Genomic DNA, 17373 nt, shown 5'->3' with positions numbered 1-17373 from the left:
CTTGTTTGCATTGCTTTTTACTTGTTCTCTCCGCCGACACATTGAAATTAGAAGTCTTTCTCTTCTTGCGCGGTGGCGTATTGCCACAGACATTAGCTAAATAATACTGAAATGATCCGCGCCGCCCAAGAAGTTTAGCGCAATGGTAGTGACTTCTGTGTTTTGCCACGCGTTGCATAGCCTACACTTTAATCGACATGGTAGAATGTAGCCTAGAAAACAGAAACATGCATGAGCTTTGAGCAATGGGAACTTGGTTCAGAAACCTTACAATATGTCCCCAGCAGTCCTAAAATAATACAGCTATATCGTCAAACAACACTTCTCGGACTGACAATTTCATATACATGCATATGAAAATGTAATTCTATAATATAACAATGTCAAACTCGAAAATTGAGAGGGCGAAGGTGCCCCTGAATTCATGTACTTCACTTAGTGACTCAGGCATCGTGATGCGAATACATTTACAAGTATCTTAAGACGATGGATTTTAAACGGCGTATTGAATAAATTGCATTTTGTAATTGAGATATAAAATTCGAAAATATTTGGTGGACCAGCAGGAAACTTGCCACGGACCGGAGGTTGAGATAAGAACCACTGGTATAGTGGATTGGATACTAGATCAGGGGTGGGCAACATACGGCCCGCGGGCCGGATCCGGCCCGGCGAAGGGATTTTGTCCGGCCCGCGAACAGTTTTCCGTTTTACATGATAATGTGGCCCGCGGCCCTAGTCTGCCGAGATTTCCCACCACTTGCTTATAACGTCAAATTTTAGTGACTGCATAGTGCATGTTATTATATACGTATATGCGCAGCGCGCTAGAGTGGATCTTACGCGTAATTTCGTCGAAGCGAGAAGACTTGCATTATCGACATTTGCGATGTACTCAACCCTAATGTCGTTTGTGGTAATCATGGTGTTTGTCGACTACAATGGTCAATTACACCAGGCTGATATTTCTTATTTTTCATTCTGTAACCGCCGACTTGTAGCACGGCACACTTCTAGGCTTTTGTAAGACGAAAACACTGCTTATACCAGGGGTCGCCAACTCAAAACGGGTCGTGGCCACTTTTCAAATTTCGTAGAGGTCGCGGACCGCATGAATTCATTATCGAGATTTCTCAGGCCACGCAGTTGAACAACGATGCTATCTCGTCACCTACTCAACCCTAACGAATATATGTGTTGGTAAATTAGAGGTACCGGGGTTATCGAACTACTTGAAATCTTAATTGAGGATTGCACCGTGTGTTGATTGATCAGATAGAAACAGACATGGCGGCGCCTGTATGACAATGCTATTCTCAAATCCACATTGTCTTCGTCATTATCGGCGAGAAATGGCATTGAAGTGACATTACTGCCGTTAAAATGTATTCATTAAATGCGATTTATTCCTTGTATATGTGGAATGTGGATAAATGGGCGAATATTGTATCGATTCAGCAATCCGGCCCGCCAAGTACTTAATTTTCCTATGTCCGGCCCGCCGACTCGAGAAGTTGCCCGCCCCTGTACTAGATGATGGATATCAGGATAGCACGGGTGTATCTAATTTGTATATGTCGCCGTTTGGCGTCGGATATATCAGATATCAAGACGCCACGGGCTGCATCTAATTTATGCATGTCGATTGTCGCCGTTTGGCGTCTGAACGGATATATCGACTATCAAGACGCCACAGAATGCATCTAATTTGTACATGCCGTCGTTTGCTGTCTGATATATCAACTATCCAGACGCGACGGGGTGCACTTAACTTGTATATGCCTACGTGTGGCGTCGGATATATCAACTGTCAAGATGCCACGGACCGCATTTGATTTGTGCATGTCGATTGTCGCTGTTTGGCGTCTGGACGGATATATCGACTATCAAGACGCCACCGAATGCATCTAATTTGTACATGCCGGCGTTTGGAGTCTGATACATCAACTATCCAGACGCCACGGGCTGCATGTCATTTGTAGCCTACATGTCGACGGTTGTCGCATGTGAGGGCTATGCCGTAAATACGTGGAATTTAGTTGATAGGCAGCAAGCGCTAGCTAGCTATGTTATACGAGGATGAATGAATAGGCTATTTCCAAGAAGTCTGAAGGACAGAACGTAAGTAGTCTGTATAAAAAAAACTTGTAATTCTGGGCTGACGTTGTGTTCAACAAGGTTATTCCAGTGTACTAGCCCAACATGATCATACAAATTTAAAAACTGATTTCGCATATATTGCAACTATCTTCTTCAGCAGTAACGATTTTAATAAGGTGCGTAAAGTCCTCAGCTCAAGTCATTGCTGCCAATGCTACAAGAAAACTAGAGCAGCAATCCAACAAAAAACTGTAGCAGACATTATTCCTCTATCGACGAATATAATAATGCAGCGATCAAACACTTTTATCCACTTTGCCTATAAATCAGATCCTATACATCAGACGCTGTTCAACTGGCTACCTACACATGGCACGGCGGTCTCAAAATTGCCAGACGCCGAACGCCATGTCGCAGTAAGGCGTCCTAAAATCTTGGACGCCAGACGCCATATACCACTTCATCCGCCAGTCTGCGTTTCAACCCTTTCACACGCCAGACGCCATGTAGCAATTCAGTCGCCAGTCTGCGTTTCTTTCAACCCGTTCAGACGCCAGACGCCACGTAAAGACCCAGCCGCAGGGTGGCGTTTGGCGTGTGGCGGGTTGGCGTCTAGCGGGTTTAACCCCGTCTTCCCAGCAGGGTGCCAATAATCTTCTCACGCACACCTGCACCCTACCTCGTTTCTCCCGACCCTAATCTTATTGTGAAGTAATCTACGAGCACATGCTTTGAGAGTGTAGCTTTGAGAGTCGCCAAGTGTAGCGGGAGTGCTCGCGCTTCAGTCACAGTATCGTATATAGACAAAAGACAATTAGATTCATTTCACTTTGTTCTTTCTATATTTGTTATTATATTGCAGTGTGATTTGATCCTGGTAAATCTACAAGTTTCTGACCACTAATTACTACTATTTGGTTGTTCTGTGCTATTAAAAAAAGCTCCTTGGATCTGCGTGTGTGATCAGGATTGCGAGAGAACTCAGAGCGTTCATTAGTCAGTGGACTAGTGCGTACAACAGGAACTGTAGCCGTAGCGTCGACTCCAATCAAGCACTATATACCAGCGTGTCTTGCAACAAGTCGTTGTACCGACCGCTACAGAGTATTATTTTGAAAATTTATGCAACTACTTCAAATATTTTTAGCGTCGGGCGCGATTTAATGTTGCCTAATATCTTGATTATTGGGTACCCTTCCCTCAAGAAAATATCGCATAATTTTTAGAAATGGGCATTTCGGCGTCGGCCATTACCACGCCACGATACACCAAGACATCTGAAGGTCTAGACGATGTATAACATGCGACTCCGAGAAGGGTGCCAAAACGATCGGCAGCGGAAAAGCCTTAGCTGAAAAGGACTGCCCTTATGCTGACCGTAAACTTCGATGTTTAGCTGTCCAAAGGCGGCTAAATGGCTGGCGCCGAATGTTCCTCTCATGGCAATCTGAACCCCACAACACAAATGCGATCCCGCAGAGAAAAAATTATTTGTCAGTGAAGGAATACCAATTTGAAATCGTGTGCGTCTTTTAGTTTAGTACGTTTGGGCGATTTCAATATCTTTTGACATATCAGACAGGAGGTCACGAAATACCATCATGTAACGAAGTTTAATTATTTTGTACGTGCCCTACATTTTCCAAGACACCTCACTCAGCTCTACCGGTAAATCTGATTACGTGAGCAGAGAGAGGATAAAAATTTATAGCAATATATTTGCAATTTCCGACCATATTGACCGATTCGATCATGAATTATAGAAAATATTCGTGATTGGCGCGGTTAGGCGATACAAGCTTACTCACTAAACAGTACAACGTATATCTCGCTGATAAGTAGTGGCAAAATCGGATAGCTTGGATTGGGGGTCTGGGGAGCTTAATTGTTCATCCACCCTATGCGGGGTCCAAGACCAACGTTTATTTAATTTCTTGTTGAGGGGGCTAGCGGAGTGCTGTTTCAGTCCTGCATATCGTAAATTAGTTTTGAAATGGCATGACATCATAATAAATGCAACACATCAACCGAATCAATTGATTATATTCCATCTCATTCAAGGCAGGAAGTATGCAGGTATCCATGATGTCAACAAAATCAAATCAGCAATGCCACATAGTGCGAGATGCGCTGTGCACACATGTGCACAGGATGTAGATATATCCGTTATATAACATAAATGAATCAGAACGAAACATAATTGGCTTATAAATTTTAATACGTACATCAGGACTTGCAAGAAATGCACATGAACACAAAATTAAGATAAACGATAGTCAAAACTTTTATATTAATTTTCCAAAGTTGTTTTCGAAATATCACACTATTGCGGTTTTAAATACCATAATGACTCGCCTCAGTAAACGTAAACGGACTAGAGCAAGATCATGAAATCCCGCACGGGCGCACAGTGCCAGGGAGAGACGTTTCTCCGCGTGCTTGTTTTGGGGTGTTTGTCGAATACTATGGTCATTTACACCAGGCCGATATTCTTCTTATTTTCCGTAACTGCCGACTTATAGCACGGCCTACCTCCAGGCTTTTGTAAGACCCCGCTGACGCGGATGAGTTGGCGAGGGGAAGCCTAGGTAAACCTCCAACACTTAGCTATCGGAACTAGGAAGTCGACCTCGGTCGGACTCGAACCCGCACCCATTGGTGTTGCAGCCGCGGATTACACCACTGCGGTATCTCGCCAGACACGAATAAGGGGTCTTTGTGGACCAAAGACCGACTCCGAATCGATTAAAATTTAACTAACAACTTGTTAAAGGACCATGATGATGGGACATTTCGCACCAGTAACGTCGTCATGAGTGAGGTCTTCCGAATGACATCGAACGAACTCTAATGACTATACTGTTCCGTTAATACATTATACAGACAAGACAAGTCGTAGACACTCCCAAATCTTATAATCACATCGTTGTCACAAAATGTACCTAATTTTTTAATGTCAGATAAACTCTGCTCGAGCACGCAAGTCCTACCGATGAGACAAAAAAGTTATAAAAGCGATGTAACCGACAACTGATGAAACTTAAAAAACATCGAAGTGCCGAAGTAATGAATCAAAATAATCTTATCCGTTACATATTTTGCCTAAGTTCGGGCAAGATGCATATTCACGAGATTCATGATTATCGCGATTTGTGCATTTTGAAATGACCAACCAGCAGAAGGATTGTGCACAAAAGGGAAGATGCCATTAGCAAATATATGCCCCAAAATGCACACGCTCCTATGGACATCACCTGAGAAATTATGCACCCGGAGTTTGAAGACAACGCATACATGGAAAAGGCTGAATCTTTGTCAGAGTAATATACCACGGGAATGGTAAATAGAATCGTTCGGGCCACAGCATGAGATACCCCTAACAAAAGTGCAATCACGTATGGCATGTACAACGTTGCAAAAGTAGGCATCCATGTCAGCGCTAGCGCAAGACCAACGGAATCAAGGAGTGAGCCGACAATAGAAAGCTGCCAGACTGATATAAATTCGTGACGCCAGGCAATTATGAAACAAGTTAAGCACGACATGAAATCAAAGATAGCTATCATAGGACCTACGCTTCGAACTCCCAAAGTGCATGCCACGTACGATCGAGAAAAAGTGGACCAAACGAAGCCTAGAAACATTCCAAGCCACAGACCACTCGGCAACAAAAAAATATTCATCGAATTCGCGAATACACCGCGCATTGCAGTGAATGATTTTGAGAGCACGTCACGAAATTTTCCAGTTTGAAGTGTTGCGCGACTTCGATTATTATCTACATTGTCCTCCATCAGATGTTGACCTTCTTCGAATACGGAACTTTGATCTCTTGGAATTACGAAATAATGGATAAACATCCCACATGCAGCCAGCGCAGTAAATATACCAATCAGGATGTTGTAGCTTAGCCTAGTAGGAGTCAGTCTTCCGAATATCGACGCACTGCTTTTATACTCGTACTTCATCGAACAATCTCGAGCCGCGCATTGCATAAAGTCCGTTTCGTTTAATGCAGTTAAATCGTCGACTGAATTCCGAAGAACGGCTTCTGGCAGGAGATTCGCTAAACCCTGTCCTAGCGTTATAATTGTGAGAAACCGACTAACTTTTCGTTCTCCGTCTTTCGTTGACGTGCTTTCGCTGTCGGTTGGAAAGGAGGCAGCCAATGAAAACGCACCAGCCCAGAACGACGAATCGACCAGTCCTAGGAATAGGGTGGTCGTAAAAACACTTTGCCATCCGGTATACAGGCTTCCGATGATGAAGATGGTGCATACAAAATCCCCCAGGAGCAGAAAACGCCTGATTCCGATTGTTCGCACAACAAATGGATATACGAGTCCACTCACGAGGGCACCAGCATGATACAGTACCATTGAAATCGGCCCGATACCGCCTTTCACTTGAACGGTACTTTTCAAAGCAAACAAGCAATATTTGGATCCGATGATAATTGCAGTCGCGACTGCGTAGATGTAAAAATTTCTCATCGACATCAGTTTTGCGACACGGGAATGTTCACTCTGCAGATAGATCAGAGGAACGTATTGAATATATATAGTCTCTTGTGTATGTTATAGTTCATGAGTCGCAAGAAATATCGGATGCAGCCATATCGATTCACAAACGTCAGGCCGCTTCGAAGTTACTGACGTTATTTTGTTTATTCGTCGCTACTTTCGCAGCATTTTGGTGCCACCATTCGGCTAATGTATACTATATCACAAGGCTTACCCCGCAACTGCAATGATACTTTCTCCATTTTAACGGACAAAATACTTACTTTCACGGTCGGTTATATAGCCTCAATAAACCTCAACACTCCTATGCAATATTCCCTCCAATCCGCGCGCGTACCGCCAAATCTGTGCCGCGCACAAAAAAAAATTCACCTGTGGTTCGAAAAAAAATTATCACTTTGTCTTTCGCAGAAGGCACTGATGCTCATCTGACCAAACTGACGGCCATTTTAGGTGTACAAATGTACATCGATAATTTGTAACCGGTAACCGATTGTTACGCAGTTTTAACGCAAAATGAGTTTGAGCACTGATTGAGGATTCTTGAATACGGGCCGAAGTGTCGTCATCTCGGTTGAAACGTCGTTTTCAACGCGAGTGCTCTGAGAAACACCATCTACTCTTAATATCGGACGAGCAAGTTCACGTTCCTCTTCTCTAAATTATATTGTATTTGCACCCATGAGCGTCGCATTCCCGTGTTCAAAATAATTCGTGAGTAATTTTCGTGTTAGTCTCTGTAATTGGAGTTCGAAATTGGACAGCGCATTATTGTGTATGCCTGCGAATTGCAATTCATGCTGCGCATAATCAGTGTTTTAACGCAATAGGCCTACACCAGGAGTGGCCAGCCTGTGGCCGTAGAAGAAAATTTGTGCGGCTGTCGACATGTAATTCCATTAGTTTGTGTTAGCGGCCGTCGACATACAAACTGAATTTACGAATTGAATCCCGATTTTAATTAATCTTGAAATTTTCTTCGCGCTTGGCGCAATTCAATGCGACTGAATTTTTCGATTTTAATATCGTAACGCCCTTTACAATTTGAGCATAGGGTTGCATTTAAAATAAACGGTGTTTCGGAACACCGTCATTAAAACGTGTTTTAAACAAATGCCTTTTTGAAGAAAAAAAATTGTTATTTTTTCAAATGTTGTATAATTATACCATACTTGTGGAAATACTTTCGCAAACATGTAGTATGAGCCTACGGACGATTTGCACCCAATATAGTCGACGTATACGATAATATGGAGTGGCTGGAACCCTCGAAATCGTCGCTGGTTCGACAGTTATAGCACGTAGATATAGATAATTGGTACGGAATGGGTGTTCTGATCAGTGGCGGCTCGTGACAATATCGGGTGGTGGGGCAAGGGCCGCAAGCGACTTGTTATCAATATGACGTCACAGTAGCGTTTTTCAACGTTCATGATGGCCACATGAATTTCCCGTAAACAATGATTTTTAACGTAGGTGCCGCGAGAGGTTTGCCGGTGGCGTGACTTGAAGTGCGGTAACAAATGTTTTATTCATTGTAATGTCAGTTGTTTCGTCAGACTGAATAGATAGAAATTCAGCGTCAACAATCTCGGTAAACAAATGCTGTAGATAGATGTGATATATCGAATCAAGCACATCATTTTGAATAGTCTTTGAGGTACCCTTAGCTACTGTCGCGGTGTCGAGATGTTCGCGCAAAATGCTATCAATGGAAGCCGTGTATTTAATTAGATCCAAAAATACCCCCCTATTGAGAGAGCATTCCTTCTCATCGTGGCCTCGAAGGGGCAATTCATGAACTCCAATAAATTTAATGGCATCAATCACCCGAGAGAGAACATGCCTATTCTTATCTACAAGCTCATTGTGCTTGCAGACTGATACGCGATAACTTTCATTGAGCTGCGACATTACATTTACTCTGCCAAACAATTTATATTTAACTGCACTAGCCATGTGCACTTGGGATTTTTGGTGCGTTTTCAGACGCTCTGACAAATGTTTCAGATCGCGATAACCAATTTTGTTCCAACAAGAGCCACTGCTTCCGGTACCGGCACTGTCGAATAAAAGACAGTAAAAGCAAAACAAGGCGTTTTTATCCTCGCCATAAGTAAGCCATTCATTTTTATCGAAATGCGCTGAAGAAAAGGCACGAGTGCGTTTTCCTCCGGCGTACGATTGGATCAATGGGCAATTTCTAGGCTGATACGGACCTAGTCGCTTTACCTCTAATTTTTGCTCTAAAGGCAGCTGGCTAAACGGCGTACGGAGCAAAGATTCAACACGATTCATGTTCGCACTTGACCTGACTACTTATCTGCAGAAATGGAAATGACTATAAATCGAGAGATTGCGTATGCCTAACTGGAAAGGTCAACGAGTTCGGACACATACGCAATTGTTATCTCATAGATTGGACAAGGAAATGTCATATTGAATCCAAAACATCATTCTGAAGAACTACGGATAGCAGCCTCGGAAATTCGGTCCCGGTACAGCTTGGGAGATTCTGGCCTTGAGGCTGGAGACTGTCACACGACACATACGGCTTACGGTCTATAGTGTCTATATGTCTGCTGCAAAATCGCCTTCGGAAAATATATTACCGAATAAATACGTGGATGAAAGCCGAAAACTTGGTACACTGTTACATGAAATCATCGAGAAGTATAGCCTCATGACCGTTTTCGGTATGGTACACTGTCAAAATTAATACGAACAGATCAACGCCGAATTTTGCGTAATATTTACTGAGGAATCGGCTGATCAAGCGATCAGCTGTTAGCCGCCATCGAAAACGAAACAGCTATCGCGCTTGACAGGGGTTGTAATTGTGAGCAAATGGCCCGAAGGCCACCATTCCACGGTGAAATTGACATTGGAGAATATAAAATAAAACTAAATATTTGAATGCAAACCGAGGATGTTAGTAAACTGTTTCATGATATCATCATCTCATCACCTATCTCAGTATGGAACACAGATACACCGGCTTTTGCGTGAAATCCGCAATGCGTTAGGTAGGCTAAGGGTGGAGGCCAAAAAGCTGAGTAAAAACATCCTGGATTTTCGCTTAATCTGCGAGTTCCAAGATCTCCCGATTTAGAAGTAGATGATCCGCACGCCAAAACATTGGATGTTCGTGCGAAGTTAGTAGATCTACAAATCCAGGATGTATGACGCTATTGCGTCAAAATGACGCAAAATGTAGTGATCCGTGGAAGGTTGCCATGTCGACCCATCGACTTCGTAGTAAATATTATGCTTTGGCCATGCTGATTGGAAATGTCGTCGATTTTGGTCATGTGCTATGAATGCCATCGTTTCCTAGGTAGACTTATGAAATTGATTTGAAGCCACTTTGCAGCTTTAATGCATATTACTCTGTAGTTTATTCACAGTTATAAGTTCTAAAGACGGCATTGCAAACTGGTACTGTTGTTATTACTGTCTGTAGTATAGATATTTTGGACAACGTAGATGGCATGCAGTTCGGACGACTAGAATACAATTGTCATGCCCAGGCATTACTTGGCAAACATATCGGACTCATTTGTAAAATACCCAGAAAATGAATTCGTTGACCGCTACAGATTTTACAAGGGAGCTACGGTAATTCTTATTGGACAGCCCATGGTTGGATGTACGGTGCCAAGCTTTGCACTCCATGATGCAATTACTCTGTGCTCTCCGATTTTTTGCTACTGTCATTTTCAACAAACAGATGCTGACTTGATTGGTGGCAACCGGACAACTGCACGCCAAATCATCCACTGCATTTCTCGGGCGTTATCAGAGAATAGAGAAAATTTATCCCACGATTGGATGATTTGTTACAAACAAAGAGTGATTTCTTTGACATAGGTGGAGTTTCAAATGTCATCGGTTGCATTGATGGTACCCACATCCCAATAAAGTCCCCGGGTGACTCTGTACCAGAAAAGCTTATCGTTGCAGGAAAGGATATTTTTCTTCGAACTGTCAAATGGACTGCAATGCCAAGAGAATACCGGTAGTGACTAATGCTGTTGTGAGATGGCCAGGGAGTACTCATGACTCAAGAACTTTTTCAAATTCCAGATTAAAATACAAGCTCGGCCAGAAAAAATACAATGGGATTTTGCTGGGAGACAGAGGCTCTATGCTCTAAAAATGTACCCGATGACTTCATTAACAAATCCACAGGCTGCACAAGAAAAAAAAATACAGCTATATGCACTCAAAGACACGCGTGCTGATCGAGCAATGCTTCGGCGTTCTCAAACAGCGTTTCCAGATGTTGCTAAATCCTATGCGAATGCAAATCGAAAACACCATCCTGGCAATCATTGCAACAATATGTTTGCACAATTTTGCTACAAAAACCAATGAGCCAGTTCCTGATATTGCAGTTACTCCCGAGGAAGCTACGGATATAACATCTGAAGTTGGATACAATGACGCAATAGCCTATCTTGAAAATAAGATCAACACATCTTTCTACTAATTATGTTTATTTTAAAATTTTAACGAACACAGTAAACCGTGCTGGTATAAAAATAATAAAGAGAATGAAATGTGCATGACTTCGTGGAATGAAAGATTCAACTACAATTGCACTGTAGATAATAAACAAAGAGCAGGTGTCCCATTATTTGTATTCAAATTGACAAATATGAATTCAAAAAATGTACCGAAATATTTGCACCGTCGACAATACCTATAAGGCGAGGAACACTTGGCAGGCACAATGAAATATTATAAAGAAATGTTGCATTTCAAAAAATGTGCACCGTCGATAATACCTATAAGCAATGTTCCCTCTAAGCTACTCACGTGCGCAAATGCGCAATGCTGACATGGTGTCTGCGCACAGAAAATCCAAGTTGCCTATAAGGCGAGGAACACTTGGCAGGCAGGCACAATGAAATATTATAAAGAAATGTTGCTTTTCAGAAAATGCGTATTCGGCTATTTAGATAACTTGACATAATTGAACGAAGAAATATTGCATTAAATATGTCACTAATTCCTCAATTGTCCAAGTTCTAATCTATATTTTTCCATTTTTATCGCATGTTCTTCAATACGCATTTCGAATTCTTGCTTTCTGAAATATCATTCTTCGTCTCTCATCTCTTTTCTTTCTTTGAGGTCCTCAATATTGGACACCTTCAGTTTAATTCTCAGCTCATTGTTTTTCTGAATTAAAAGAAGTTCATATTGACTCTGCGATGAGGTAGTAACCTATGATTAAACTAAAACATGTATTAGGAAGCCAATCACAAAGAAATCATTTGGAAATTCTCTTTGCCTTGTTGGCTGATATTTTTTTCCTCTACTGCCTGATATCAATATCTGTTTCCAAGTGTGGTATCCATTCGATATGAGCGGTGAACCAATAATCGGTCAGTCTCTAGTCATTAAAAACTTGTATTCTGCAACCAGCTGATCACAAAGTGCAGAATTGGTAGTTTTCATTGTATTGTATTTGTATACTAGAGCCCGACTGATATTGGAGTTTTGGGCCGATACCGATAAAACCAATATCTAACTCCTTCACCGATAACCACTATAGCCATATTCAAATGGTGTGGAATACCTTAAAATGCGCATTTGAAAAACTTCAGGGCATCTATTTGAATAGCTTTACAGCCGATGCGATACTTGGACAGGAAATAAACTAGAAAGGCTGTATCAGGACACCTGTAGAGTGTAATATATGTGAAATATATCAATATTCTCAATCTAGTGGTAAAAGATTATAGTTTATGGAGTTCCTATCACCATGCTATGACCTCACGAAAACTGCCCATATATATTCATTTCCAATGGCCGATACCAATAATTCTTTCAAAGAGTGATATCGAGTCTATATTATCGGCAAAGCGATATAATCGGTCAGGCTCCATTGTACACCATCTTATATCAATTGTTACAGGATTGTAACTATGTGCATTGCACTGGTAATCAGCAATCTTTCGAGCAGTCAAACACCATTTCCAACTCTATCGTTCGCAAATACACTTCACTAGAAAACCAAGTACAAAGTGGAGAATTTTTACATAACAATGGTTGGGGCAGTGGAGCAAAAGTTTGCCAAACCCTCCGAAACTGAAAGATTGTATATTTTAAAATATCAACTCGACTTGAAATCCAAATGAGTAGAAGCTACATACCAGGTGGCAGATCACACGTCTTTGTCACGTATGTTGACTGCGATTCCATATAGCTTGTTTCTGAAAAAAAATGTGAATGTTTCAGAAGGATTTGAGGCTATAGGCCTACGCATGTTTACACATGTACAATGCACAATTGCACATGCATATTTGCTAGTGATGGTGAAAAATACTGAAACCGATCATTTGACGACGAGCAAAAAATCTCATTAAAAATCGCTGAATGTATGACAAGAACGTTTGATATTGTGAATGCGTTCCCTTCAATACACCACCGGGTAAGAAATTGATATAATATACATCTACACTTGTAATTGATTTGTTAGCAAAAAGTAGTGATGAAAATAACGAGAAGAGTTGCCTCTGACACGAACCGATCTTCATCATGGGGAACATTTCTCGATGTGGTCAATGTATCGAACAAGTTCTCATTACTCTCTCGCAACATAACTTACATGATTGATTTTCTGCAGTAACTACAGACAATATGGTGGAATCACTTTCAAAATGATGTTCAAATGGCTGAACCTCTGCTGGCATGACAGCTTTAACCATTAATTTACTGATATGCGCCATATTATGGATATAATTAATGTCTACAAACTTACCTTGCAATAAATAGCACCGTCACCGGGTCAGATACTATTGAATGTTCTGAAGGCCTTCTGTCATTTTCAGTTTTGAGACTTTCTCTTGTTTTGAAGCAACCTTCAATTGCTGTTCTGTTTTTTGCCATGTTTGGTGATGTGGCATTTCACGGCTTGGTTGATTGTTTCCAATGCAAGACAACGGCAGAACTCGTTTATTACATAGTTTGTATGCAATTATCATTAAACATTCTGTAATAACATGATCATCAGTCAATAAGGAGAAGCACAATTGAGTACCGGTAACAAAATATCGCTAACATGCAATATTCACTATCTTTATAATGAGCCTCAGATAAGCAATTTCAATCTACAATGACATAACTATTACAAACCTCGCCAAATTTATATGCTTGTGTACCTTAATCTAGACTTTAATCCTGGTGGCGACCAGGATCAAGAAGCAGCAGTCTATACTCAGTCGGTCCTGGCAGAATCTTACTAATCTACCTTTCTGGTCCGCAGAAAATCCAGCAACGTGCAAAATCCCCAGATCTTTTATTTGATCTATATTTTTGGCCTCCACCCTAAGTGTCAGATCAGCGCACATCTCTACCATACTCGAACTTAATAACGAAATTGCTGCCCTAATCATTGAGTGTCAACCTTGAGACTTGGCACAGCGTTCGATACTAAAATCAAGACATACCATGTAAAAGTTCATGACGGATCTAGCTAAGGAGCATCGTTAAAATCAATGGAGACCAATACCGGCTTTGCGTGAAATATGTTTGCGATACATGACCGATCAGCACACACTCGACTTTGGAAACGGAATTACTACCCCAAACTTTGAGTAGAAACCCTGAAACTTAGGACAGTGTTAAATACCACCATCACGACATGACATACCAAGTTTCAAGAATTATCATGGTGTGAAACACCATCAAAATCGACCTGTACCAGCAACGGTCGACTCAACGCATATCACGGTATCCGAGTTCAGATATAGATACGATTGTTACATCACACCTTAGGGGTGAGCAAGCATATTTGCCCTGGTTGCTCGGCCATTTTACGAATAGGAGAGAGTAAAGCAACGTTTCTTAATTGTGCGCAGCTTTGAGAGAATAGATAGTGAAAGCTTGTTATGAGCGCTACCGGGGCAAGCCCCGGCTAGGCATTCACAAAGCGAAAACACAGAAGAGAATTCGATTTTCGCGGAGACTTCGCTATGTATGGGCATTTGCAAGCGAAAGCACAAGAAGAACGCGGGTTTCGCTGTGATCTCGATATATATTGAGCGCTGTGCGTCTATAAACGGTTAAATTGTTATTGAACAGAATTTTAGGTGGGGCAATGCCCCAGTTGCCCTATAGGACGAGCCGCCACTGGTTCTGATTATGATAACAGCCGACTGTAAAAATGCTGCATAACGACGTGATCCTCGTTCAAGATATTTTTGGTCTATTTATGACTGTGGTCGCAAGCATTTTTCGTCGAACGAGCCATATTTACACTATATCTTCAATTGTCAATTCCAATCCACTGCGCCGTCACAATTAAAGATCCGTGACGTCATGGCTAGAAAAGAATGAAAAACATGTTATGAACAAGAGCCATGTTTTAACATGTTTGTTTTAAATTGATTTTTTAACATAGTTCAAATTGATTTTAATATAGTAGCGCCCTCTGCAATCTGAGCCCCACAGTACAGACGAGAACGGTAGTGAGATAACGTAGTGGTACGTTCCATAGCTGCAACATAAATGGGTTGCGGGTTCGAGTCACACCGAGGTCGACTTCAGAATTCCTACCTAAATGTTGGAGGTCAATCTAGGCTCCTCCTGATCTGATCCGCGTAAGCAGTGTCTTGAAAAGCCTAGAAATGCGCCGTGATACAAGTCGGTAAATACGGAATGATAATGGAGAATATCGGCCTGGTGTAAAATGACTAATGTAGTCGAAACACCATGAATATGAAACACAACAACAACAGATGCGAACAGCAAAGTAAAATAATGCGCCCTATATAGAAATACCAACTTGTAATCGTGTGCTCCTCACGAAAGAAATTTGTTTCTGGTACGTTTGGCCGATTCCAATGACTAATTTCCACTATACCGACAATCCTGATGGGAGGTAAAGAAATCACAGCATGCAACAAAGTGACACATTTTTGGCCACAGTCATTTTCTTCAGAATGTCACTGTATTCGAACTGCACTTGAAGGATTTTCAAAATATGCACCATAGCACAAGTGCAATATCCGTAATGTTGAGTTGGGATGAAAGGTTCAGGTTCGTGTGAACGCGACCTTTTTTGAAAGGTTCTGTGTGAACTCGAACGTGAACCTCATGACGTCACGTGACGTCATATTGCTAATACCAACCCTACGTTTCAGTGAAGTGATATATTAATGTACAGACACGATTCCTAGCGACCACTCGGGCCACATTATGCCACAAGTACATAGGCCTACTGACTTTTTAAACGTCGCCAAATGTATCAACTGGGACAATCAAATGATATAATAATCCCGTAAAATCAATATCTTCCATCGCTTTGCCAACAATTTTGGCGAGGACTTGCAAGGGAATATAAGCTTAGATCTTAACGGTCTAGGCCAGACCGGACAATGTATTCGACGTACGTCTGAGTATGGCTATACGTTGATATTGAGCAGGGTGTAAAAAGGTTTTCTATACTTGCTACCGGTATTACCCCACAAACAAGTTATACAGCAGTACCCAACACCCCAATCGCACGGATTTGGCTTTTATGATACAATAAACATTAGGGCTCTTCAAAAACGACTTTTTTCTCAAATCTTACTGGCTACTTGATAAAATTGTTAGGTTACCTAATTTAAGCCTACACACAAAATTTGGTTCAATTCCAGCCAGTAACCGCTTTGCTATAGGAGAAGAAAGTTTCTATTTATTATATAAAAATAAATGATAAAATATTTGAAAATTTTCTGTTCACCCCATGAAAGTGTTAGGCTGTCTATAGAAACGATGCTCACCAAATGTGGTTCAATTCCAACCAGTGGAAGCGGAGTTATTGTCGTCGAAAAATTTGGATTTGAATAAAATAGTATTTACGGTGACCGATTCTTTGTTTATTTATTATAGTTGTGCTCACCGTAAATATTATTTTATTCAAATTCAAATTTTTCGACGGCAATAACTCTGCTTCCACTGGTTGGAATTGAACCCCATTTGGTGAGCTTCGTTTCTATAGACAGCCTAACACTTTCATGGGGGGAACAGAAAAATTTCAAATTTTTTAGTATTTATTTTTATATAATAAATAGAAACTTTTTCCTCCTGTAGCAAAGCGGTTACTGGCTGAAATTGAACCAAATTTTGTGTGTTGGCTTAAATTAGGTAACCTAACAATTTTATCAAGTAGCCAGTACGATTTGAGAAAAAAAGTCATTTTTGAAGAGCCCTAATAAACATATCAAATCAAGATGGACCCCGTTACGCCTGCGAGGTATTTTAACATTAGACAACGATATCAATTTCATTGATTGATTGAATAGGCGTCATTCATTGACTATGACTACCTACATGTAGCGTATTTCACTATTGATGTTGTGTGATTGCGGGTCATTGAGAGTCACTAAATATTCACAAACAGAAAGTTGGATATTTCGAGCAAACTTTTCTAACGAAACAAGTAAAATATTTGAGATTGCCAAGGTGCATGGTCTCTTAGTGTTGATTTTTTATGCTGCTAGCGCCATGCATAGAGTGGCCCGCAGATGAAATGCAATAAATTTCCACCGAAGATGATGTATTATAATGACGTGAAAAATTGTAATATATGGAAAAGGTTCACAGTGCAGAACCTACCAAGGTTCGTTTGCGAACGTGAACATCTAAATTTCTGGGGTTCACACCAATGTCTCTGAGCTGCGCATGTGCAGTGAGGACACGGTCTCTGCGCACAGAAAATCTAAGTGGCGCACAAAAAGTCCGAAGTGATGAC

General features: G+C 41.2%; 1 protein-coding gene and 1 long non-coding RNA gene across 2 annotated transcripts; both read right to left on the bottom strand.

The window, feature by feature from the left end:
- Positions 1-4110: 4110 nt before the first annotated feature.
- Positions 4111-7664, bottom strand: LOC145450291 (protein unc-93 homolog A-like). Its single transcript, XM_080328808.1, has one exon. It carries the CDS (start codon positions 6597-6599, stop codon positions 5241-5243), a length of 1359 nt encoding a protein of 452 aa, XP_080184934.1. The 5' UTR covers positions 6600-7664; the 3' UTR covers positions 4111-5240.
- Positions 7665-11154: 3490 nt separating this feature from the next.
- Positions 11155-14747, bottom strand: LOC145450292 (uncharacterized). Its single transcript, XR_013918469.1, has 3 exons — positions 13396-14747; positions 12788-12847; positions 11155-11810 (listed from the first exon to the last, which is right to left on the bottom strand). It is a non-coding gene; the product is annotated as an uncharacterized LOC145450292 (long non-coding RNA).
- Between the last annotated feature and the right edge of the window lie 2626 nt (positions 14748-17373).

The sequence above is a fragment of the Botryllus schlosseri genome, chromosome 11 (assembly GCF_051294905.1).
Source record: "Botryllus schlosseri isolate E-star chromosome 11, Bs_hap1, whole genome shotgun sequence".
Classification (NCBI taxonomy): domain Eukaryota; kingdom Metazoa; phylum Chordata; class Ascidiacea; order Stolidobranchia; family Styelidae; genus Botryllus; species Botryllus schlosseri.
The sequence above is the reverse complement of the archived record's forward strand: the minus strand, read 5'-3'. Positions and strand labels throughout refer to the sequence as shown.

Excerpts from the sequence above, each read along its gene's own strand:
- LOC145450291 (XM_080328808.1), bottom strand. The coding sequence starts at position 6,599 with ATGTCGATGAGAAATTTTTACATCTACGCAGTCGCGACTGCAATTATC.